Source organism: Drosophila innubila (assembly GCF_004354385.1).
Source record: "Drosophila innubila isolate TH190305 chromosome 2L unlocalized genomic scaffold, UK_Dinn_1.0 4_B_2L, whole genome shotgun sequence".
NCBI classification, from domain to species: domain Eukaryota; kingdom Metazoa; phylum Arthropoda; class Insecta; order Diptera; family Drosophilidae; genus Drosophila; species Drosophila innubila.
The window spans coordinates 27,638,416-27,664,844 of NW_022995372.1; the positions used below are offsets into that span (position 1 = coordinate 27,638,416).

At 35.6% G+C, this 26,429-nt stretch overlaps 3 protein-coding genes across 3 annotated transcripts in view; 1 reads left to right on the plus strand and 2 right to left on the minus strand.

Moving 5' to 3' along the window:
- Window positions 1-238: 238 nt before the first annotated feature.
- On the minus strand, window positions 239-1,255 carry LOC117782391 (nuclear transcription factor Y subunit beta). The gene is made up of 3 exons (XM_034619498.1): window positions 1,009-1,255; window positions 643-953; window positions 239-579 (listed from the first exon to the last, which is right to left on the minus strand). Exons 1-3 carry the CDS (start codon window positions 1,079-1,081, stop codon window positions 502-504), a joined length of 462 nt encoding a protein of 153 aa, XP_034475389.1. The 5' UTR covers window positions 1,082-1,255; the 3' UTR covers window positions 239-501.
- A 514-nt stretch (window positions 1,256-1,769) lies between these two features.
- On the plus strand, window positions 1,770-6,997 carry LOC117781061. Its single transcript, XM_034617781.1, has 7 exons — window positions 1,770-1,956; window positions 2,109-2,233; window positions 2,315-2,533; window positions 3,531-4,047; window positions 5,068-5,862; window positions 5,924-6,408; window positions 6,478-6,997. Exons 1-7 carry the CDS (start codon window positions 1,848-1,850, stop codon window positions 6,811-6,813), a joined length of 2,586 nt encoding a protein of 861 aa, XP_034473672.1. The 5' UTR covers window positions 1,770-1,847; the 3' UTR covers window positions 6,814-6,997.
- Window positions 6,993-26,429, minus strand: part of LOC117781060 (tyrosine-protein phosphatase Lar) — a 123,166-nt gene continuing 103,729 nt past the window's right edge. The window contains exons 12-19 of the mRNA XM_034617780.1: window positions 24,624-24,774; window positions 24,406-24,542; window positions 21,447-21,743; window positions 14,681-14,820; window positions 10,940-14,278; window positions 10,768-10,878; window positions 9,449-9,754; window positions 6,993-9,387 (exon numbers count right to left, since the gene is read on the minus strand). Coding sequence (XP_034473671.1) covers window positions 9,319-9,387; window positions 9,449-9,754; window positions 10,768-10,878; window positions 10,940-14,278; window positions 14,681-14,820; window positions 21,447-21,743; window positions 24,406-24,542; window positions 24,624-24,774 — 4,550 coding nt within the window. The 3' untranslated portion in view covers window positions 6,993-9,318. The remainder of the gene's footprint in view (window positions 9,388-9,448; window positions 9,755-10,767; window positions 10,879-10,939; window positions 14,279-14,680; window positions 14,821-21,446; window positions 21,744-24,405; window positions 24,543-24,623; window positions 24,775-26,429) is intronic.

Consider the following 26,429-nt stretch of genomic DNA (forward strand, 5'->3'; position numbering starts at 1 on the left):
TTTTATAGTATCTTATCGTAAATAAGCATCACGTCTATACTGTAATAGCGCCTACTATTATTAATATAGTAGATAATCTAATGAAATCCAGTGATTTTTAATGCGTTTTATATGGCATTTGATGGCAGGCCATATAATATACATCATACACACATATACATCGCACACACACACACACACAAAACATGTTCCTTAGGTAGCTTTTGTTTTATATTTTTAATAAATCTTGTGAAAATTTGATTTTATATTTATTTGATTTGATAAATCGATAAAAATTACATATTAATCATACTATGTAATATCATTGAGCATATACAAATGTGTAAACCTGTAGAATATACAAAAGTACTTGGTGTTTTATAAAATATACATATAAAATGAAAAAACTATTAAGCTACTTGCAGTAAAACTATAACTTGACTTTGACTATAGATTCTAAATATAATAAGGATTTATAAAGAAAATAGTCTACCCCTAAAATATGTATCCTATAGACGAGGGCTACTGCTTGCCAGTCTCATTGGTGTCCTCGCTGTTATAGCTGTTCTCCACAAATAAATTGCGATCCGATTTATTTGACTGTGTGTGCATAAAAAAAGGCGATACAGTAGGGAGTTACATCTTGAAACGCATTGAACTCACCTCGCGGTATTTTTGCAAGTAAATGGAGAGGGGCTCGACATAGTTGTCGAAGCCCAAATTGCTGAAGGCGACCAGCAAATCATCCCCGTTGACAGTCTTTCGATTCTCGGCGACGCTGCGCTCGATTGCCTCGCTGCTGATGAATGAGATGAACTCGGAGACGCACTCCTGGATGCATTCTCTGGCGTCTTTGGCTATTTTGCCGTTCTGCGGCACTGGCACTTTCATTATTTTGATGATGTTGCAGATGGGCAGAAAGCGATCCTGTTCCCGCAACATGCTACCATGTCCATCCTGTCTGTCCGATTCATCTAAAGTGAATTCAATTTACAATTTCCCAGACTTAAAGTTCTCGTGTTTACTTACCACCCGACGCTTCGTCCTCATCTTTGACGAGTATATCGTTTAGATATTGCTGCGAGTCCTCGCTGTTGCTCATCTTGTTTTGGTTTATGCTGGCAGACTTTAAGTACTAAACATTTATTTATACGTTTCGTAAAATAATTGTTTTATTTTGAGTTTATCTAATAATGTTGTTGTTTTCTTTTACACGATTTGCAGTCATTCACACAAAAACACTGACACGCAACAGAGCATTTTACGTTTTCTGTAATGTTATTAACAGACAGACAAACTGTTAACATGTTTGTCGTTACTTTGCAAGGAATCAATGAAGATATTCAATTTTCAGTAGTTTGCTGTAAAATATTTTAATTATTTAATTTAATTAACCACTGATTTTAATAGCTATTCAATTACTTATCTAAAAGTACTAAAAATAAACTTTTATTATTTAAAATTATTAGTTGTCTGTCTGTCAATCAATAACATAACCATGATAACATAACAGACCTCACAACAGCTACCAGCTGCCATATAACAGACTACCGTAAGGCTTAACATTTAATTTGAATATGTAGCGTATGTATATTTTACATTTTGCCTTGTTTAACTTAAAAAAAAAGTAATTTTTCAACTTAAAATTTAAGTTTATAGTATAAAAACTTATAAACTTTATACTGCTTGCTTTTATGACGCTATGAAATCCTCTTACAAAAATATCGATAGGCGTTGCTTACCGATGTATTGGCATGGTCTGGCGGGTTATTATTCGATATGTTCTTGGGCTGTCGATAACTTCTACTGATCGCAGCGGTAATTTATTTTGCGCACTTTTTTTTTGCTGCACGCGATAAGCGCACAAAATGAATGAGGAATTTGTTATTATAAAGGAGGAAATAGACATTGATGATACAAAAATAAAGCTGGAGTTGGATGATGGCGAGGACGCATCAGATTTGGAAATGTCATGCGGTAAATATTAATGTTTGCGTCTGTTTGCATTAGTAAGTGTGAGTGTGTACGCATGTGTGTGATTTGTATGCATGTATTGTGTAAATTTTTAATATGCACTATACCGTTAGCTATGTGTTTAATATGAATGATAAAATTGCTGATATTTGCAGCTGGCGGTCTTATGAAAATCATTGAGGAGCGGCCAAATATGATAACGGTGCCAGTTCACGACTACAAGTCCGAGGACGAGCTCAAATTTATAGCTAGCCTGAGCACGCTCGATCAGCAACAAAAGGTAACACCTAACCTAAACACAGAACATACACATACACATAGACAAACGAGAGTGTGAGAGTAAGCTTTTGTGTACTTACAGTTATTTGTGACATCAGCTCCCGCTCTGAACGAATATGAGTGCAAAATATGCAACTTTATGTGTGAAAATCATTTGGCACTGGCCTCGCATCAGATCAATCACCAACTAAATCATCATTTCTGCAGCCATGGATGTGGCCGTTGGTGCAATACCCTGGAAGAAATCTTGGAGCATGAATATCGCCAGCATGAGAGCGGCGGAAACAGTTACAACTGCAGGGTAAGTGCAATGCGAGAGAGAGAGCGAGACAGGGATCTGGTTGAAAAAGAGTCCATTTCCACTGAAAGAATTTGTAACATTTTCTCGCTATATTTTTGTGCATTCTTTAAAAAGTTCATTCTTAGTAAGTAAAGAAAAAAAACTGGAGCCCAGGCACTTAGATACTTGGCACGCAAAAGATTTGATGCCCTTGTAGATCGTTGTATAGAATGTTCGACTATTTGTTCCAATAACAGCTATATGAATATGATATACTAAGCCGTTTTAAACCAACTTCGTGCAGGATTTATAAGATCATAAAAACGATATTCTGCCAGTTTGGTTAAGATATCTCATAAAACAAAAAAGTTTTCATACTAAAACTTGATTTTCGCCCGATCGGTCCTATGGCAGTTATATGATATAGTGGTCTGATCCAAAAAAAAAAAACTTACGTGATCTTCCCATAGAGGAAGTTCGGGGTCCCTTACGATTCAAGTTGCAAAAGTTCTTCTAAACTTATACAACTTTTTAACTGGATGGATAACCCGCTTTTTATACCCGTTACTTAAAAAATAGGTAAAAGGGTATATTGTGTTTGTTGGAATGTATGTAACAGGGAGAAGGAGGCATCGCCGACCCCATAAAGTATATATATTCTTGATCAGCATCAACAGCCGAACATCAACAGCAGTTTTAAAGATAATGCAGTTTTTGTGTTATTATATTTTATACCACTGAATCGCATCAAGATCGGAAAAGTAGAACGGCAGTTATGGCAATTTAATGTTTTCAAAGGAATACAATTAATTTCTTTAAAGTACTTTTATATATATTGAAATAAGTAACGGGTATCCTCTGGTCGGGATTTCGACTATAGCCTTTCCCACTTGTTTTAGGCTAGAAATATAAAAATAAATGTCTCATGGAAAGAGCCTGAAAAGGTTAATATATTCAGAGTGTGAGCAGAGTATTACTTTGTTTTTCATCCTATTTTCACGAGTTATTTCTATTGCAGATATGTCTCTTACGATTCCCGGATTCGGTTAGTCTGGCCAGGCATATAACAGGTCACATTTATGTGCGCCGCTTTGTTTGCGCCATTTGTCGTCGTCACTTTGAGTCGCGTCAGGGATTACAACTGCACCGGCAGCACAGCAAGGAGCCGTGCGGACGGATCGACTATGTGGACACGCTCGGCAATGTGGGGCAGCTGGTGGCCATCACCCAACCGTATGGCCCACTGCCAGCAGAGATGCTCTGCGACGTGGAGATCAAATCAGAACCGCTCGATGCAGAGGAGGAGGATATGGAGCAACAGCCTGAACTGGCGGATGTGGTCATTAAAACCGAACCAAAGGAAGAACTGGAGGTGTTAAGTCCTAGTACCGATATTATCTGGCCAAGCGTTAGTGCCACAAGTCTGCCAGAACAACTGCGAGGGAAATTGCGTCTACCGGCGATTAAGAAACCATTAAAAACCGAATCGCTAGCAAAAGTTGAAGCCGCTATTCATGCGACTCCAAAAATACAGTGTAAGCAATCAGTTAAGATAATTTGCGAATTGAAGTAAGCTCTTTAAAACAAAAGGCACTAGAATCAAAAATCGTCGGAAATGGATCGCAAAATATGATTACATTAAGCGAAAAACATATTTAAAAACGAGACATTTTACTTCTTCGGATAGACCTATATTCATGTTTATTAGGGTGCATCGATTTGAATAGAGCAAAAAACTTAAAAAATTGTAACCCAAATAATTAATCTGCTGCCAATTCTAAGATATTTTCACTAAGAAACCATAGTTCTTAAATTTATTTCCTGGTTCTCTTTTTTTGTTTATTTATTTAATTTTTTAGAATGTTATTATTAGCATATCTTTATAGTTTTTAGTCTGATCCTGACAGAATTGGTATCAAATTTCATGTTAAAACCAGAACTTTAAAAAACCAGAACTAAAAAACACACAAACTTTCATCTCAAGGACAAGGAACTGATTTTAGAACTAAGATTTCTTGGGTTACCATTTTTTAAGAATCGATGTTCCCAAATTTTTGTTCTTGGCTGATTTCATAAAGTATAAATATTCGTGATCAGCAGCCGAGGCGATATAACCAAGTTCGTGCGTCTGTATGAACACCCAAAAAGCAGATACTGTAAATAAATTCAATGAAACTTTTCTAATTAAGACTTAAGCTCCATGCAGATCAAGTTTGTTATACTTTTCTCAAGCTCCTTACAGCTCCCAGAGCTATACGAGATAAAGACTCTTAAACCCAAACAAAAATAGTTTTGAAAAGTTTTAACGTCCCAAAAGAACTTCACATTTTCAATATTTTCTTTAAATTAAATTTTTCTCTAGGGTTTCAATTTTCTTAACGTATTAATATAAAGATTTAATTTGAGTACAGGGTATATTATAGACGCGAACTCTTTGATGACACACAAAACGACAAGAAGGAGGCACACATGCAATACATTAATTAATATTACTTATTTCGAGATATCAAACGTATCTGTATTTTAATTAACATATAAAACTGTCGCCATTGCAGTTGTTCCAGTTAATAGATGGCAGTCCTTACCAACGTCAGTTTGTGTAGTACCGACAAAGCGTCCCAACATTTTAAAGTCAGTAAAGGACAAAAATCAACAGCAGGCAACAAACATATTGAAGAAAGAGAACATTTTGCAGGCAGTAAAGAGCAGTCCGAATGTGGCGTCCAACATATTGAAGGTGCTGCCCAGCAATTGTATGGTATTCAAACTGCCGTTGAATACAAAAATAATTAAGATTCCGACTACGTCAACTGCGCCGACCATGACAAATGCGAATACCAACAGCTGCACTATTGGTAGTAATGGAATCACATATTCCAATGCCATGACTATAAGTGCGGGTCCAACTGCAACAGTGTCAGCTTCTACTGCTTCTCCTGCTGCTGGGTCTCTACGGACGCACGTTGCTCGCAACTCATATTTCAGTGATCTGAGCTTATTTGAAACATTGCCAGAATCTCGTAAGATCATTGCGGACTTTCAGAGTCAAATACGTAGTATTGAGCAATCATTGCCACTACCCGGCAGTGTACTGCAAACACCAAAGAAGAGCTCCAATGGAGTGTTGCCCACACAGCTGGAGGTGCTTAAGCTGCCGTTGACAAAGTTGAGCAGTGACAAAGTGCGTGAAATGCGCTACAAATATCCCGATCATCGTTTCCACTGGGAGTGTCCTAAGTGTGCCCGCTGCTACGAACAGCATTCGGCATTCTACAACCATTTGACATTTGCACACAGTATTCCAAAGGAGGAGTTTGTCCATATGCAAGTTGAGGTCAAAACCTACAAGAGTAAGTATTATTTTCATCTTATAGGCTCCATACTTTAACATATTTTCTATGCAATTTTCAGAAGTAAATCCCATTGCGTCTAGGGTCACTGACTCAGACTTGCTTAGTCCGAATGTTGATGCTCCTGTTTCGCCAAAGACTGTAGTGCCATCCCCAGTAACTCCTGCACTTCTAGCTTCTGAAGCTGAAGCGAGTGATGTTCCAGCTCTAAAACATGCAGTGCCAGCTATTAAAATTACAACATCAGCTGTGTCAGCATCTCCAGTTGATGAAACTCCTGTGAAGCCAGCTAAAGGTCCTGTAAAGCCTGAGTCCAATGGAGCTACCAAATCGCCGCAATCCAAAGATGGAACTCGCTTGGCTCAATATCAATGTGAGGATTGCTCAAAGTGCTTCACAACAATCGGAGCACGACGCATCCACATGCTGATACACACTGGAGAGCTGCCACACAAATGTAATTACTGTGACAAACGCTTTCGCACGCCTGGCCAAGTGCGTGTCCATCAACGCAGGCATACGGGCGAGAAGCCTTTCAAGTGCAAGGTTCGATTACCTTATTTACTCCTCCACTTCTCGCAATTGATTAACCCCGTTCATTGATTAATCTCCCAGGTTTGTTCGCTGGATTTCACACATCGCGAGACACTCATATCGCATCTGTCCCGTCACATTGGTATGAAGCGCTACAAGTGCTACGGATGCGACAAAAACTTTGTGGTTGTCAGTGGTTTGCGTGCACATCGCCGTCTACGTCCCGATACCTGCGGCAAGGTGAAGTTTACGGCTCGTGCCCATGGACCGCGAGTTCGTGTGATTCGTGGAGAAGTTATCTTTGAATCGCATCCAGAGCACAATGGCTATTTACGCAGCGAGGATCCTTTGAACATACTATCTGAGATAAGTCAGGTCGACAAGGACCTAGCAGTTCCTGACGATGCTGTTAGTTAACCCCTATTCATTTTTCCACTGAGATCATAATGAAATTGGAAGTCAAAAGTACATAAATAACCGAATATTACTTGATACCATTCAAATGTTACCAAACTTATTTTTTGTTAAAAGGGATGTTTTTAGAGCACATCTCCGATATTTTTGCTATTGTCAATAAACAAAAACGATTGAATATATTTTATATAATGTGTATTTTATTTCGCCTTTTATTATTGATGTTCATTGGTTGATCGGTTCCTCAAAATTATAAATACTTGTATATATATATATATATATCTGATACATGTAGTCGTATGATAATGTTTAACGTAATATTTTCTTTGCTTAAATACATATATGAAATACAATCGCTCAATCTGCAGCTGGATTATTATTTTAGGGTTTTTGCATTTAGCATTAAAATTGTTAATATCTGACTAATTGTTAAAATATATATGTAATATTAAACAATTTATATATATTAACAAAATTTGACAAGCCGACAAATTTATGTATTATACAATAATCTGCAATTTTATATGTATTTATATGATTTAGTTTGCTATATATGTACTTATATATGCTTGCAACGTTGATTATTCTAGACATCTATAGTTGCCATCGTTATCGCTATAATTTCATTATTATTCAATACTCTTTCCAAATGCACCCCTTCTGGGTCCATGGCATAATGCCAACTTGTCAATTTACTATTTCCTAACATTCCTCCCATTCTTCTCTGGGCAACTCGCTAACAAGTAGAATTACATATGTATGTGTATATCTGTATATGTGATCTATATCTAATTATGTTTGTATAGTAAATATGGATTATAACTATTGTTTTTTAACATGTGTTCTGGGCTAATAATTTAGTTATCGCTTTGCTAACGTCTTTTATAAATACTACTTCAATCGGCAATCGAATTCGATCATTTATCATATCATTTCGTTATGTACATTATTATATTTCTCTTAGACAATAATAAGTATAAATGTTTGTTGTATGTATATTTTATATTCTACAATACATATCTACAGTTATCTTATTACTTGTCGCTTGATCTGTCTAACTGCTTGGTTATTATTATCTATGCTGCCTTTTTCATACACTTTAGGTACCATAATTTTCTAGCATTAGGATCCTAATTAGCTGTAGGGGTTCTGGTATATACAGGAATGAAAACTTAACGCTTGAATCCGGACTTCACTTTGAGAGTTATTCCAGCATACATTTCGGAACATAGTCTGTTCCATAAAGTAAGCCATTCAAACATCTGTGATAAACTAAGCTTGTTGGAAAATTAAGTAATGTTCCCAATAATCTTTAATTGTTGGAAGGATTAAGCGATAAAATGACAAAGAGCTTCAAAATTTGAACAGCTCTTTAAATGAATATTTTTCTATCATTCTATGGGAATGTCTTGAAATAACTAAAACTAACTGATAGCAGTAAACTAAATCTAATAACTAATTAAAACTAACTGTCTTATATGGTATGCACTACGCAAGCCTTTTTGACTAATTGCACGGTTTTACATTTTTTTTTATTAGATAAGTAAACGGACTGCTGCTCGATTTCACTTTCGTATCAATATCACACAAATTACATATAAGACATATCAATCAAAGTAAAACTCCTCATTCTATTTGTATTTGTTTAAGTGAATTTGATGCGAAAGTGTAACTCGGAACAGGTCCTATAATAATATAACTTAAGCGGAGTTTTCAGTTTGTATAAAAAACACATTAACATATTATATTTGATTGATTGTTTGCATACACATACATACAGCACATATACATATGTTATGTATGGATGTATATGTGTGATAAACTGAATACTTTTCCCATCTCCTCATTACAATATATCATCGAGTTACTTTGTTTGTTTGTTTCGAGATTCTTTTAGGCGGTACGACTAATAGCTACCAAGTCCTTAGTTAAAATATGTATAGGTTTCCAGTGCGGTTGATGCCACACAACAACAAATTGATTGACTACTTTGATTAGTTAGAGCAAAAACTGTGTGCATATATATGTATAGATGAATACATACATACACACGGCGGTATAAAGAGGATATACGAGTAATTGTGTATATCGCATATGTAAATTACTGATAATTAAACGTGTAACAGTCTTATTGAGTTCACAATTATGTCAAAAACGATAAAAGAATAGAAAAAAGGTACAATAGAGTAGACCGAAGCAAAGGAATAAAGACGGACGCTGAGATAAATAAAGACTTGGATAAAATACAAAATTCCGTATATAATAAATATAAATACCATACATATATATATGTATGTATGTTGTTAAGTAATTATGTGTGGGCAGTATCTGGCTATAATACTTTAAAGTTAAGGTATCCGTGTATCCTATGTATCTCGTAAATGCATATTATGCGTACAGTTTGCAAACGAACATGCAACATGCAACTTTAAACACAACTTAAAGCTGACAACGTCTTTGCTCTGTAGCCAGCTGGACCCCAGTTTCAGCTCCAACTCGGATTAATCCTCAGTTTGCATAGTTGTCAAACGAGCCCAAATACTCCAAAGCAGCGCGATAGCAGAAATGATATTGATCCTGTCGAGATACAAACAAATATATATAACTTATATCCGAACAGATGAAAATTCACACTTACCTCTGTCTGCACCATGGCGGGACGCTGGGAACGCAGAATTCGCACAGTTTGGAACACATCCAGCACGCCCTCGTATTGCATGCGTTCAAGGACGATGCTCAACGTGATAAAGACACCAGTGCGTCCCACACCAGCCGAACAGTGCACTGTTATGGGACCATCCTGGCCAAATTGCTCCTTGGTCTTGTGCACCTGACCAATGAAATCGATGAAGCCATCACCGGATTTGGGAACACCCTGTTCTGGCCAGTCAATGAACTGGAATTGACGCACGGTGCGCGAGGAACCATCACGTGCATCGGTCACCTGGGAGAATAGAATTGAAAGGTATGGCGGGTAAAATATATATACAAAAGGAATTTTGCAATTATCTAAAAAACTAATAAAATAAAGATGGAGAAAAACGTTTGAAAATTTGTTTCTATGCTAAGATCTGTTTTTAAAATCTATTATTGGCTTAAGCTGATATTAAGGTGAACTTATTTTTTGATCGTGTCTAGTGAAAGTCAAACACTTTCTGAAAGCTAATGAATATGTGTATGGAAAAATACCTTACCATTAACCGCTCTAAATGCGGTTGTCGAAAGATTTTACCTTAAGTACCTTAAATGTTCTTATTTTTTGTGCCTTAAATAATAGTTAGACTGAAAGCGAAACGATTGCGGAATGAAAATCTTCATTAAAAAAAACAGCAATAAAATTTCGCTTCCAGTCTTCATAGCCCTTTATTTTAAGGCGTTACGTTTGAGACTTCCGATTAAAATAAGTCATATTAAAATCTTCAAATAAATTTAAATTATAATCAAAGCTTGATTTCTTTAAAACAAAAATATTTTATTAGTAGAAAATTTAGAGAAAAATTTAAAACAATACAAATATTTTTGTATGAAATTAATCCAAGGATCGAACCCAAGCCTTGGGTTCAGGTTGATTATAACAGAATTTAAGCGTTTTTTTCTTCATTAGTTTTTAGATGCTGGAAAAGATATTTTGACAAGTAATAACTATAGTTATAATAAAGGTCGATTTAAATTATTTTTTCAAATGCACCGTCGGTACGTTAATTCTAAACTGTAAATCGTTTAAATAAGAAACTTGAATATATTTTTGAAAGAAGGTTTCTCAAGAGTTGAATGCTTGTCAATTTATGATCTTGGTGGTATTTTGTGTAAAAATGTCCATGGGAAGTTGTGATTAAAAATTTAGAAAACATCCTACAAAAATTAAAAAATGGGTCCTTGTAATAATAAGAGCAAGTTCATATTCAATACTACCCGCAGATAGTTATCGATAGGTGTCAGATGACTTGGGAATCTCACCTTGAACTCCCGCAGCTTGTATTGAGGCATATTGTACTCAGCAATGGGATCCACAACGTAATACTGATAGCGAACGGAGCGTTCATGTGGCCAGTATTGGAAGCATTTTTCCTGCAAGACAATAAATGCATTGATCAAATACAAAGGTTGCTCTGATTTTGGATGCACTTACTCTGCCCATTTCCTTGAGTTTGGTCAACATGACAACAATGGTGGAGTTGTGCTCCCAGAGCATGCGCCAGAAGTCCTCGGCGGTATCCTGAACGGGTCCCTGAGCGGCAATATAGGCCGAACGATAGCGATAGCCATCGATGAAACTGGCATTGACATAGTCGCTACCCTCGACGCCGTGTATAGGCGTGAGGTAAACACGACTCGACTCATAGGGTAGAATGTGGACCAAACGGTTCTTGTGCTTGTTGCAGGCCAAATTGGCAGTTACAAATTTGGAAGAGTCCATCTTAACATTGGATAGTTTCTTGAACTCCACCTCCATGCCAGAAATACTCTCGCCCGGTTCGGTGGTGAGCAGCTTTTGCAAATGAGTATGCAAATTGCGAGCGGCGACTTCGGTGAGGCCACATATGATGGCCTCCAGTAGGGCATCGTGGATGAAGATGTACTGATCCTCCGTTTGCACCATGTAATTGCGTTGGGCCCGCAGGCACGTCACATGGCCATAGATGTCAATGATCTTCTCATGCTTCATGCGTTCCAGCATCGAGTCAATGACAATATAGCAACCGGTACGACCCACACCCGCCGAACAGTGCACCACAACTGGGCCGGATTCGGGTGGCGTTAGGGCGCGACAACGGCGCAGGAACTGAAGGAAGGGAGCCGGGTGATCGGGCACACCATGATCCGGCCAGGCGGTAAACTGCAACTGCTTGATCTCGCGACGATCATTGAAACCCTGACGGACCAGCTGGAATGTGCGAATGCTATAGGTGGCCAGCTCCTGGGTTTCGGTGATGGTAACAAAGATCTGGCCATAGGTCTCAGTACCACGCGTGGGCCAATACTGATCGCATTTGATCCTCGTGCGCTCCTCCAGTCGGGTCATCATCACAATCGTCGCCGTCTTCAGCTCCCAGCACATGCGCCAGAAATCCGCAAAGGTCTCCTGCAGCGGTCCCTGGGTGGCCACATAGGCATTGTGCTTCCGATAGCCATCACAGTAGTTGGCATTGATGTAGTCCGAGCCGAGGACATTCTCCTGTGCCGGCAGCTGCACTCGCGAGTGATCGTAGGCGGTGACATTGGCATAGCGATTCTTGGACTTGTTGTGCTCATAGTTGGAATTGTCCCAGGTAAACTGCTGGCCGGGTTCAATACTCTCGTATTCCTGCGAGAACTTCTGATTGTCATTGGACTTGAGTCGCTCAATGTGATTGGCAAATTCCGAAATGGGTATGGGCGGATGTGAGATCATGCCGGGTGTTTGAAAGTTCAGTCTTCGCATGTCCACAGGATCACTTGGCGTGGGTCCGGCGCCCAGATCGGCAGCCATCAAGGGTCGGGTGACAGCTGCCTGATCGGGAGTCTTGCACGGCTGGCGTCGACGCCTCACCACATACAGCACAATCAACGTGGTGGAGACAACAAATGCGGCTATGAGGGGTAGCACCACCCAAAGTATCTCCGGCTCATCCTTGTTGCGATTGACCGAAACCTCCGGCTCCGATGGCCAGTTGGGATCGGGGCGATGTGGTCGCTCGCCGGGCGGCGCCTCTCGCATGTCCAGTGAGAGGAACTCGGAGAAAGGACTTGAGGTATACAGGTGCTTTTGTGGTGTATCCACCACGGCGCGCACAAAGATGCGATAGCGTTTCTCACGCTCCAGCTTGCGATTGGTAAAGTTGTGATAGTCATCTCCCGATCCCAGATGGAAGGTAAATGGTATGGAGCGTTGGGGAAACTTGGCGGCTATATAAGGAGCATTGGGACGCTCGGGCTTATTACGACCAGGCACCAGATCATCGGTGAGGAACTGATCAGGATTCTTGTGCAGATTGGACTTATCCTCCGGCACCACAACCAGATAGTAGTGCGAGATTGGACCATACTCCTCGGATGCTTGTGGCAAGATAACAAGGATCTCCTCACCATTAACCACGCCATAGAAATCCGGCTTGACCATAGGCTGGGGTGCCGCCATTTGTGTGGTCACTGTGATCTTCGTGGGCGGCCTGTACGAGTAGTCCGAGGGAATGGCGCTCACATTCACATTGTAGGTGGTGAATGGACTTAACTCGTTGATCGTGTGCGTCTTCACAAAGTGTTTGAGGATTATTTCACGTTTCTGCACCGTCTGCGTTTGAGAGAATCCCTGGGAATCCACAAATACCTTCATGGCATCGAAGCTGATCTTGTAGTTGACCGGATTAAGGCGTATAGGTGGTGACCAGGAGAGTGTCATCGAGTGAGTGCTGACGTCATGGGCTCGCAAATTGAGAGGCACATCCTCGGGCTTGATGCGCACCGTCACCTTCTCGCTGAGACGTCCCAGACCATTCTTGAACCTCGCTGCAATTGCCACAGCATATTGAGCGAACTTCTCCAAATTCACCAGATCCGCCGATTCGGTCAGACCCACCGTCTTTGTTTGCCAATCATCCAGATCCTCCACGGCAGTCATGGTATAGAAGATCTTGTAGCCCAAGAGCTTGCCACGACTGGGTACCGGTTCCCACCAGATTTCAGCTGTCTGCTCGGAGGTGGCCACCGCTTGGACCGACATTGGAGCACGTCCCATGTCTCGCTCGGTCTCCACAATGATCTTATCGCTAAATGGACCTGCTCCCTGTTTCGTGTACGCACGCACACGGAAAATGTACTCCGTGTGCTCTTCCAGGTTGGTGAAAACCGCCTTGCGCAGAGTCATGTTACGCTCGGATCCCAGGCCGTGATCGATCTTCTTGTGGAACTGCACATCGTAGCGTGTGATCAGGCCATTGCGGTTGTCTCGACTCGGGGGATCCCAGGTGACACAGACCACATCGGGTGTCTGGAAGCGAACGGTTATGTTTGACGGTGGCCCGGCGGGTGTTCCCTCAGGCGTTTGGAAGATCTTCACTGTTTCCTGGCCAATGCCAATGTGATTGCTGCCCGCCACACGGAATTCATACTCCACACCACGCTCGAGATCATTGAAACGCTTCTTGGTCATCTGCGGTCCGGATAACATTTCCTCCTTCAGGGTCTGATCCTTGACGCCCCAGCGCAGTCGATAGCCCCGCAATTCCCCGTACGTTTGTGCCGGACGCTCCCACTCCAGCTCAATGGACACGATGGGATCACGTTCCATGATTTTCAGACTTACCGTGGGACGGACAGGCACACCTCCGGGCGTCTTCACAATCACCGCCGCACTGCGATCACCATCACCTTTTCGGGTCAGAGCGGCCACCTGTATGGAATACTTTGTATCGGGTTGCAACCCTGTTACACTGTATTCAAGCGTGTCGACCACATCGAACTTGAAGGGCTCGTTGAGAAAGCCCTTGCCCTAAGATAAGAGATACATTGAAGAGTTAAGCAAGGTCATCATTAAATACTAGGCACCTTAACAATTATAATTTTTAAAATACAAACAAAAAAATGGAAATTATCTGTCAATTTTTACCAAAAAAATTAAATAATGTACTTTTTTCTAAATAAAAATTTATTTAATAATAAATAAATTTAAAGTTCTTCTTTTATTTTGTTATATTAGAATATAACTATAGTTTAAAGTCAAATGAAAGACACAATCCAGAACTTGGTATTTTTGGAAGTTTTTAAAATTTGAATTTTTGGATTTTTTGTTATTTATGGATATTCTGAAATGAGTATTAATTAAAATTAAACAGTGTGACCGTACTAACAACGTGAACTGTTATTTTTCCAAATTTCGAGTCCTACAACTCACCTCATCTCGCATTTCCTGAACGTGGATGTGATAGCCGCGTATGATGCCATTACGATCCTTTTCCAGTGGCGGTTTCCAGCTGACGTGTATTGAGGTGGAATTTAAGGGTGTCGCCTTAACATCTTGTGGATCTCCAGGCACTATAGACGATCGACGAAGAAGCAATAGATTAGATTAAGGTATACATAAATAGGAAGGATTTGAGCGGACTATTCAAATACGTACGCTTTCTTAGAGATAACTTAAGTAATGTTTATAATTTGTAGGCTTATTGGCCCTTAATACTAAGTAGCTTATATCAAGAGACATAAATAAAACTATAGAGTTAACACTAAGGTCGCTAAAGTTGCCTTAGATCCTAGGAGCAATATACAAAACCAGAACGAACTTTTGGCTCCAAGTCAAAGTCACCACATCACAGATTAATTCAAAATAATATTAAAAATAGGATACATTTTAAGAAAGTGCTGCTTAAATGCTATATGTACTATATGTATATTATAGTTGGGAAGGTAAGTAGTTTCTTAGGTAGGTATATAAAAGAAGTAAGTGGTTGCTCAGTAGGTGCACAAAAGTGAATAAGAAGTGCATTTTATACCTTGCTAGAGAGTAATACTTATAGAGTAGGTTTAAAAAGTTTGTACACAAAAAACTTGAAAGAAACCAGAATCTATGGTTTCCCCAATTCTTCATATTGAAGAATTGTTCTGGCAAAAACAAACATGTAAGCATTCAAAAACGTTTTGTACTGTTTTGATTAGTGTGCAAAATAAAAGACATAGAAGTGTTATGTACTTAGTTCAAATCCAAAAATGGAAATAAAGACTTGGTTAGAAAGTCATGAGCCTTATTACAAAAATCCTCGCTGACTTTATGAGCTTTAAAAATATTTTATTATTATTTTTTTTTATTGAAATAGAAAAAACATTTCAAAAAACAAAAAAAAGAGATTGGATTTAAGATTTAGTGTTGGTCGAAAATTCTAGACCAGTACAAAAATAGTATGATATAAATATATTTATAGATATATAAATATATATAGCATAAGTTGATATATGTTGCTAGTTTGGGCATTCTTAAATATTATATTCAAACCATATAAAATACTCACTCTTTTTTTCTAAATAGATTTAAAATGATTTTTTATAATTTTAATAATTTAACCACCATCCATTAAATGTTGCGTTCAAAAATCAAATTTCGCAATAATTTTGTATTCACATCAAAAAAGTTTTCAAAATTTGTATTCCATTTCGAGTTTGCATTCAAAAAAAGGTGCACGAAACAGAGCAAGTAGTGCAAGGTGCGAGTGGCCAAGCAAAGATATATTTGTGTTTTTTAATATATATGAAAGAAGATATAAGATATAGCTTTTTAGTTTACAGTATACAGATTCAATGCAATTATTACGGGGAAGAAATAATAAATGATTCGTGTCGAAAGTTATTTGAAACAAAACAAAACATACATATACATATGATACAAAATGTACATATTTGTTGGCACACCCGCTTTGACACTCTACAAAAAGCGTTGCAGTTGTAATTCATTTTGGTTTTTTATTAAGCTTTACATATGATGTGGTATTTTGTAAGGCTTAAAACGATTTAAAATTAGCTTAGAACTTAGAATTACTTAACTTACTTAGATTTCACTATTAAATTTTAACTAAATTTATATATAATTATATATCTATTTTGTGAGCTGAGTTCATTAAAAATTTGTAATATATATATTATTCAAATGCAACTTGCAGCACTAATGTTAAATTATGCTTCATTAGTGTTTGCCAGGTAGCACTCTGAACTGGGCAGGTTAAGGGGCAACTTGCATGTCAACTGCAGCTTTGTCTATATCTTGTCATTTCACATGCATTCAAACCCACACACACTCGAGCATCCTAAAAGTATATAAAATAATTAAAATGCTGCCGTTGGAAGGTGTTTTAATTTTTTTTTTATATTTTTTTCTTTTGCTTTTTGTGTTGTGCTGAATAGAAAGAATTGGGAAACGAGCGCATCCTAAGCCAAGTTACAAATGCTCGAGGTGCTCATTTGAATACCTCATAGTCACAATGATAAAAGGCATATAAGTACAGTGTAGTACTTAGTGTTTTCTATAGATTAAAAAAATGTTACAACAGGTTTTGTTAACTTTTATTACATTTTTTTAGAATAAAATTTATATTTTAAATTTTAAATAAAATTTGATCATCCTCTTTAGGAACTATTGCTAATATTCTGCAAACATGGAAGGATATTAAACGTCTATCTGCCATTCAGTAAAATTTTAGGACATACGAAAATAGAGAGCGCAAGATTTCAGTAACTAATTTGATTTAAATAAACTTTTTAAGGATTCATTTTATGACAGAAATTAAATGTAAATCATTTAAATTGCAGCTGAATAGTTTGATTAAAGAAATAGCTCAGTGCAAAAAACCTCAAATCAACTCCTAAAATCTTGAAAAAATCTGTCCGGGGTATCTGCAATCTGACTATATTTTTGTTAGATTGTCGGTTTTTTATAAATATATTTTTAGTTGCTTGTGATGCCCTGTTGGTCTTGCGTGTGTGTCTGCAGCACACAAAAGGGCAACTGCTGCCTGCTTAACGAATTTGCAGCAAGCTCAGAGTGTATGAAAAAAACGAAAAAAAATATAGCAAGTGCCCAGCTTTTGGCAGGTACCATTTGCATTTCGCATTTCGTATATCGCATAGAAAGGCAAGCTCAGCTAACAAGCGCAACACCAACGAAATTAAAATTAAAGAAAGGGAATGAAAGAAGTAGGTAAAATATATATTTTAGTATACTTTTGAGATGACCCTTTAACTGACAAGCAGCTACTATCCACACACACACACACACACACACACACACACTCTCTCTCACGTACTCATACATACATTTATTCATATACACTCATTTGGCTGTGCTTAATTGAGTACAATTTAAATAAAGTAGTAGATGATACAAATGAGCATCGAGAAGATTTTGACTAGTATACTGTGCTGACTTGACAACTTGATGTGCTCTTTTTTTTTTTTTTTTTTAAATAGATGCATTGCTCAGGTGATAAGATGAAGATTTAAGTAGCCATACGCATAGCTTAAGTATATACGTATTAATCTGGCTGCCTTTTAATTTGGAAATAGTGCAAAGGTGCTGCCAGTTTTCAGATTTGCGGTGCTTTTTGTAGTGCTTACTTAAAGTACAGAATTAAAGTGAGTTTTGAAGTGTGCTTATAGCTTAACTTACTTGACGTACTACTAGGTGCTTATACAATAACTAAGTACATTTCATTTACAGTGCTTATGTTTAACAAATTATATTAAGTGAGTGAGTCAACACTTTTTATTGTGACAACCATTTTTCAAACACAAAACAACTAAATTGAGTGATACTTAGAAAGAATGAAGAGTATTTTGAACAAGCAAGTTGACAAGCAGTTGTGTATTTCATTTTATAAATAAATTATATGGTTAGAGGGAGTAAAAAATAAACTGAAACTTTTATAAATTGAAATTATGAAGGATGCAATAGAAGATGAATCTATACTATCTTCTCTTTATTGGAAAGTTTCCAGATTCTTTGGTTAAGTATTTCTAAGACTTTGAGCATTTATTTTGACAAAACTGATTAACACGGCTATTTGATCTTTATATCGATTCACTTTAATTAAAACAAATTATTATTTGATGCTTATGTACTTCCAAACATTTACATTTTTCAATCTACTAAATTTTATAATTCCCAATTAACATTTGTAATGGAAGTCAACTGTCAAAAAGTATTATAAAAAGCATATTTTGCGTTTATTAAAAAAAAATAGTTCAATCAGTTATAGCACGTAAAACTTATATTTCTTTTCTTTTCTAATTTCTTATATTTCTTTACATTTATTATTATTATTCTTCAGTTGTAACATGAAAATTGACATTTTCATATAATTTTAGTAAATCTAGTGCAGGTTTAGGTTTAAGATTTAGACTAAGTTATTCTCAGATTCAACGTTTTTTCAACTATTAACTGTTAATAGTTGTTAATTATCTGAAAAATTCTGATTAGCTACATCTATTCTGAAATATTAGCTCGGGTTGCTCTGCTAAAAAAATCGTAAATATATTATAAAATTGGTTTATTGTTGATTTTACAAATGGCGGGCTCAACTCAGGTGAGTGTCATGTAGTGAGCAAACAAAAAGACACCCATATTTATAATGCTAGTCGTAAAAAAAGTGGCAAAAACTGTGAACCAGATGCAAATGTGTTAACTGTGTAAACATGCAGGTGATGGCGTATGGCAAATAAAACTTAATCAAATGTGTCAACAAAATGCAAATTAAATACAAAAATCAAATAATTTTTGTGCGAAAATCAATTTAAGGATTTTTGCTATGTTGTTGCTGTGTTCTGTCCGCTTATTTGCATAACAATAAAATAAAATAATAAATAAGTACAATAATCAAACAACAGCAACAGCATATTGGGACGTAGGCGGGGATGTTCAGAGAGTGTAATGTAGGCTGCAAAGTGCAAAATGTGTGCCAAAAAACAAAAGTCGAGAGGAATATTGGGCTCAAAATATTACACCGAGCTGCTGCAAAATGTTACTGAATATGTGTACGCATACATGTGGATATATATATATATGTATTTAGATAGAAGTATATGAATTAAAATGAGAAAAATTAAAAAATTAAAAAGGGGCTACTGTGTATCTACGGTTTTTTAATACCCTTGCAGAGTGCAGTTTAACGAGCTATTAATTTTTGGATTCTGAAACTTGAATCTTTGCAGTTTCGGAAATCGAATCTCTTTTTTTTAATAGTACTTTGCAATATCTATATGATTTCCAATTTATTTATTTGAGTTTATAACTTAAACCGATAACCGATTCTCAATATTTTCTTCTATTTTTTAGATTTGACATACACAAGAAATAAGTGATTCAAAAATAGGACACATTTTTTTTTATTAGAAAGCAAGCATTTTTATTAAAAAGCAATAGAAAAGATCCGAGTGAGATAATTTTCATAGAAATATCTTAAAAATTATAATAGTTATCTCTAAAAACAAACAGGATTTCTATAAATGGTTTTTATGTACGTCTGTACGATAGAATATCTCTAATTTTAATATGGATATATGTTGTAAATTATCATTCATTTAAAGGTTAACGCAACTCTGCAAGTAATAAGTAAGAATATACAAAGGTATATATGCTATGCCTAATAGCGTCGGAAATACTTTGTAAAGCAAACCCTCTGCAAGAATATAAAAATAAATGTAATATGTAAATAAATGCAATGAGTTGTTTGCATTATTTAACAAAGGTACACAACAACAAAAATGTGGCAATGCAGGAGGTTCGGGGTAAGTGGAGGTGTGTTTGGGTAACAATGACCTACTTAGGCCTGTTGGGAGTTTTGTTTACATTTATAATTGCATATATTTAATTATGTAAATAAATAGATATAATATTTAATGTGGATCTTTTGCGGGTACACACAGTAAATACAACAAAATAATAAAATAATAAATTAAGCAACAACAATCAACTAATTAAATTCCCAGAAATTATAAAATCTTGGTAGATTATATTTGCAGTAGATAGTTGTGTATTTATAGTAGTAGTAGAAGTAATAGTAGTAGTAAGAGTAGTAGTAACAGTATTATATTTGGTGCGCTTACAAAAACACAGAGCTCATGTTGATTTTTTTTCTTTAGGTGCTATACAAATTACCACAAAAAAGTTGAATGCATTATATCAAAAAATATGAATTATTATATATTTAGAATATATTTCCAATTCGGATAATGCAGTTTATCTTTCATCAAGACGATTGAGAGTCAATTAAATAACAAAAACACAATATAGGAGTTGTGCTAAAATAGTTCTTTCGAACATTTTTTTTTTTTATAGAGATACAAGTGCAAAAAAGTAGTCAAAAATTGCGCCAAAAAATATGCAATTTTATATAACCAATTAAAAATTTTTGTGTGTCGTTTTTGATTAAACTAAAAGATATAATGAGCTTTAATATACTATAAAAGAAAATTAAAAATAAAATTGAAGAATTTAAAAAGGAGAAACACAGAATTGGACATGAAAAATCTCATTATTTATTTAGTAGAGAAATTGAAGATACGATTTTTTCTGACAAAAGCTTTTAAATTAGAAAAAAATCTTATCTATTTCTCAATGGACCTGTCGGACTTTTTTGTCGTTACAGAAAACCTGTTTTTTTTATTAAAACAAAATAATTCGGAAATTTTGAATATTTTATTAATGAATATAAGGATCTACAAACAAAGATTTAACAAAGGTTTTAAATAATTACTGCTGCGTTCAAAAAAATATGTGTTTGCAGCAAATGTATTTAATATATGGTATGGTATTTACTGTTAATAAACACACACACACACACAGAACAAAAGTCAACTTTTTGATTTCAACAGAAACAAAATCATAGGAAAGGCGAAAAAACGCTCCATTTTGCGTTCCGGCAGCTCCTGTGTTGGATGCTCGTTATCAAAATTCAAAAATTGTACAAAAATTTGTTTGATTAGTATGAGATATATAGGTAACTTTAGGTTTAACTGAACTAATTAATAAATAACAGTTTAATTAAATTGATAATTTAATATGATAATGTATGAATAAGATGAGTTAATGGTAAATAATGGTAAATGATAAGGAAAACATAAGTAATACGATTTGAGTTAAACTTACGCTTAGGTAAGATTGTCATTGGCATACATACCATCCTCTTGGGTGCGTATTATTATAGGATGGGAGCGCGGACCATCGCCCACCGAGGTGCCGGCGAGTACCCAGATCTTGTACTCGGTCCAGCGTTTCAATTCATCGAGCACTATTTGGGTCATGTTCAATGTGAGTGTGGACGCCTCGTCGTCCTCGCGACCCACCTCCACGAACAGCACCTTATAGTATATGATGCGCCCATTGGAGCGCTCCGCTGGTGGTGGCAGCCAGCTAAGTGAGATCGTTGTCGAGCTGTTCGCAATAGCCGTGATATTACGTGGCGGTGCACCTGGTACTAATTACATAATAGATGGGAACGGTACGTATTTTGTGTGGTTTTTTTTTTTTTTTGATAGTTGAGATTGATTTGGTTTTTTGGAAAGCCAAAATTTTGTAAGTTTATTTAGTTTTCAGTTTTTTTGTTATTATATTGATATAGCGTTCAGCGATTAGCGTTTAAACAAAATAAATGTTTGTAAAACGAAAAACATGTAACGAAAGAAAGCACAAAACGAAATTTTTAATAAATGACATAATGGATAGGCTTAAGTATATAAATTGGTATATTAAATAATCAAAATAAACTCAAATATAGTCAAGACATAAGTAATTAAGTCCAATGGTTTATGCAAATAATGTTGTAGTTGCTTTTGCATTGTAAGAAGCTCGAAGTTCTCATTTGAAGCTTCTCTTGAAATAATTGTGCATATTTTTTGGTAACGATTTTCAGCTGAAAATTGCATATACAGTAATTACTAAATATATACTAAAGCTACGAGAGATTGACAAATAAATTCATAAGCATATTTTAGATACTAAAAAGAAAATATTTATTAAGCATGCAATAATCAAATGTACTTCTATTAGGTTTAAATAGATTAATTTAAAGGCAATATAAAGACACACATGGCAATTGAGATATATAAACATTTAATTTGCATAAACCATGTGGTTTTAAAATTTGTAAGTGCTAGCTTAGAGTAATTACATATAAAACCGTTCTAGACTCAGTTAAAACTTAAAAAAATAGGTATATTTATATATATTTTGAGTAATTCAGCATACTTATTTAATGGCACAGTAATAATATACCAATTAGTGAAGGTGAAACAAATACAAAATAATTAAATGTGTATAAGACATTTGAAATAATTTATTTCAAAACTGAAAGTTAAGGAACAAGTCAATTTAATATAAATGCCAAACTCATTCCTTATTGCTCAACAAAAAGCCGCAAAACAATCGTAAAGCCACTACATTCACTGAAACCACTTCAAATTTTAATTATGAGCAAAATCATGCGTATATGCAAAACGTGCAAGTATGAAAACCAAAAGTGATGGATACAACAATGCATAGATAATTCTACTTCCTTATCCGTTTTCATTTTCTCTACCATTTCCATTTTCATTTCACATTTCTCTTCGCGTTTCAAAATCTATTACTAAACACAGACACAGATCTGTTGAGAAGTTGTGAGTATTGTCTACGAATTTCGGTTTTGTGGTTAATGTTGCAGTTTGAAGTTGCATGCAAAATTTCAATACATGCTTAGAAATTGTTGGCTTGCATTTAGTTTAGTTTTCTCATCATTTGCATAATTAATTGAACACTAGCAACATAAATTTTGAATGCAAATTAATACCATATTTAATCTCATGCTTCTCATATTTTATGTCTCGTTATAAAAGTAATTTTACATCTAAATATGTTGCTGTTTTCTCTGGTGTTGTAATAGTAATTGTAACTGTTATGTGGTGCTGTTTAGCATGTTTCTATTTTGAGTTGTGGGTTTTTTTTATCAACAGATTACAGATTTATAAGAGACGTTTAATTGGCTCACAATGAAATAATTAAATTAGGCATTAAACTTTTAAATCAAATTTGATTAAATTAAAGAAACCCTTTATGAGGAGGAGATGGGTTTATTTATATAGTTTGCATATATATTTAATTAAGTTTCACTAATTAATAATAATAAGAATATAGAACATTATGAAAGTTGCTTATGCGGATCGGATATATTTAACTCTCATAATAGCTTTGATTACTTTAGAATTATGTTAAAGTAAAATATGAGATATTTTACCGATTCTAAGTACTTAGGTACTTTTTATGGAGCAAGTGAAGATATATTAATTCCCTAATGAGCAATTTTAGTATTGCTTTTCAGCATTACTTAAATTAAAAACAGAACAAAAATAGATTAATTGAAGTAAAATTGAAAATACAATATTCTATGATCTGTTGATTAAGTATTATAAGTTGGAGCTTGTGTCTAGTTTGGTTTTGTATAATTGCGATTTGTATGCGATAGTATGCCTAACTAGACTGTTGTATGTGAATGCTTGGTATATAACTTAATTAAAGTAACTATGTGTATATTGTACATGTGTAATTAAGTATAGCCTAGACCAGTGTATATGTATATTATAATATGTAATATAAATGGTACTAATTATATGATAGTTAATATAAATAAGTTGCAAGAAACGAGTACAATCACATATCATACATAACGAAATAGATATAGAAATTATTATAATTAAAGGCAGGACAGTGCAATTCATAACACACTTTTCTTTTCACACCCACTCTCACATACACAGCTCACACCCATACGGTTTTTATATACGCTCGTTGAGCTTTACCTGACTCCTTGTGAAGGCCATAACACACAATACATACACAGACTCACACACGCAGAACTGTATATAAAAGGGTTTCAACGAATAATCAACTACATTTCAATGGCATTGAATTTTAAAAATATATGTATGGATATTTATATATAATAAATTGTATATGTTTACATATAGTTAAAAATTATATTTCTGTTATATTTATGTTTTTTGTTGTTCTTAAGCTATAAATTCTCGTACGATTGCTACGGCTTAATAGATTTGTTGGTTTTAAGGAACCTAACTTAGAAATTAGACAAGAGACTAATCGCTTACCATATTGCTTGGTGCGTACTGGTATTGGGGGCGTGGTTGCGCCCTCGCCGCGCTGCGAACGTGCTGCCAGCCATATATAGTAAAGGGTATCAGGATACAAACCATCTAGCGTATAGGACTCAGAGTTCGAGATGCGCCTGTAAATGTAAGTGTTGATATTAGTTAATTATATTTGTTTATTTGTACGCGTATACTGAATTAGCTGATTGTTAACTCACTTGTGATGATCCTGATTGGCGTATGTATCATTCCAATAGAGCTCATAATGGACAATATTCTCGCTGGAATGCGTCGGCTTGGACCATTGCAATGTGACTGCGGTCTCGCCGATATCAGTGGCCCGGAAATTGCTCGGTTGTGATGGCACACCTGTACACCGTTCACCGTACACATACACACATACACAAGCAGAGACACAAATTCACAGATTCAATGTGATACCCAGGAGCATCCATCCACGTGCGCATATATTTGGTTTCGGTTTTTGGTTGGTTTGGTAATAATGAAACGGAAATTACGGAAATTAAATAAAATACAAACAAATCAATGTGGCATTTATTTATATATGCCAGTTCTTATATGATGATTCAGATACACTCACACACGCACGTACTTGGACACAGTTAAAGCCGCCTTTGGAATTGATTGAATTTGTTTTTAAATGTGTTTGCATCGCTATAACAAGAGACCTGTCCACATTTTGACCAAATTCCGCTGGTCTAACAAATGCAAATAAGTTGATTTGATTTAAATGATTGATATACCCTCCAGAGAAATAATATTGTTATTGTTTTGTGAATTTAAAGGTAGTTCCCTCTAATTTCTTTTCAATATGAATTACTTCCAATCAATTTGATGACAACGATTTATTTTCAATCACAGTGCATCTTAATACTGAAGGTAATTATATTTGTTATTTGTTAACTATCTCAATATACAAAAATCAAAAGAGATATATGGAAATAATCAATCAATGGGATTTAAATTGACATTTTATAATCTATAACCGATCTTAGCTGAGCTGAGCACATAGTAAGATTAAATGCTGTATTAATTATGATATTGATTCTTGGCACTAAATAAATCTTTAACTCTAGTTAACTTATTTAAAATTCGCCTAACATTTCGTTTGACTTGTCTTGTCTAATCTAATAAATTACCTTACTGAAAGTCTTTCCTGTATTTGTACATGTATATATTTTTTAAAATTTAATATTTACACTTGAAATTTGAATGGTTTCGTAGTTGCAATTTCCAATGCAAATCCAAGTAATCCTGTGTTGCACAAAGGACCCTTCGTTAGTCAGGCAGGAGTTGGCACAAATAAAGCTAAGCGCATTAGGCAACCGCTACAAGTGCAACAAATACGGCAAATACAACAAATCTAAAGTCAGACCATAAACTGTTGGCCGCATCACAGCACACCAGTACACCCCACAAACGCCGTACACCCACACTTACCCTACAGTCCCTACCCTTATCACCCCTCAGACACTTGTCCCCCACCTGGCCACAAAGCTGCATATCAAAGTACGGCAAATGCAATTGCTTCGGCAGTCAAACTTAATGAATATTTGCTGGATGCACAGGCACATTGCACACACATATGCATTTATACATATATATATATATATACATATGCACGCACAAACGCACGCATACCACGGTGCAGTCATTTATAAGTATGTTGAACTTCTTAGGTAAATGAAATAAATGCCTTTTATTCAAAAGAGAAACTATGCCTAATGATTGCTTAGTATATAGCAAAAAAAAAAATTGAGATGTGTGAAAGAAATGTGTTTTGTCTTTAAGAAATAGATCATAAGTGCCTTGCCAAGCATCTCACAACATAACACCCACAATTTAATTTTATTAGAGATAAATTAAAATTCAAAATCAAATATTAATTCAATAATTTTTTATATCGACAAAAAAACGTTCGTTTAAGATTCATTCAGAATAATATAGTAAGGCAAGTTTTCTTATCAGAACTAATAATTAATTAATGAAGAGTTCCGTTTTAT

Coding starts and splice junctions, on each gene's coding strand:
- LOC117781061 (XM_034617781.1), top strand. CDS start 1,848: ATGAATGAGGAATTTGTTATTATAAAGGAGGAAATAGACATTGATGAT. Junction 2,534..3,530: donor GAAACAGTTACAACTGCAGG/GTAAGTGCAATG, acceptor TTTCTATTGCAG/ATATGTCTCTTACGATTCCC. Junction 4,048..5,067: donor TGCGACTCCAAAAATACAGT/GTAAGCAATCAG, acceptor TCGCCATTGCAG/TTGTTCCAGTTAATAGATGG.
- LOC117782391 (XM_034619498.1), bottom strand. CDS start 1,081: ATGAGCAACAGCGAGGACTCGCAGCAATATCTAAACGATATACTCGTC. Junction 954..1,008: donor TGAGGACGAAGCGTCGGGTG/GTAAGTAAACAC, acceptor AATTCACTTTAG/ATGAATCGGACAGACAGGAT. Junction 580..642: donor ACTTGCAAAAATACCGCGAG/GTGAGTTCAATG, acceptor ATGCACACACAG/TCAAATAAATCGGATCGCAA.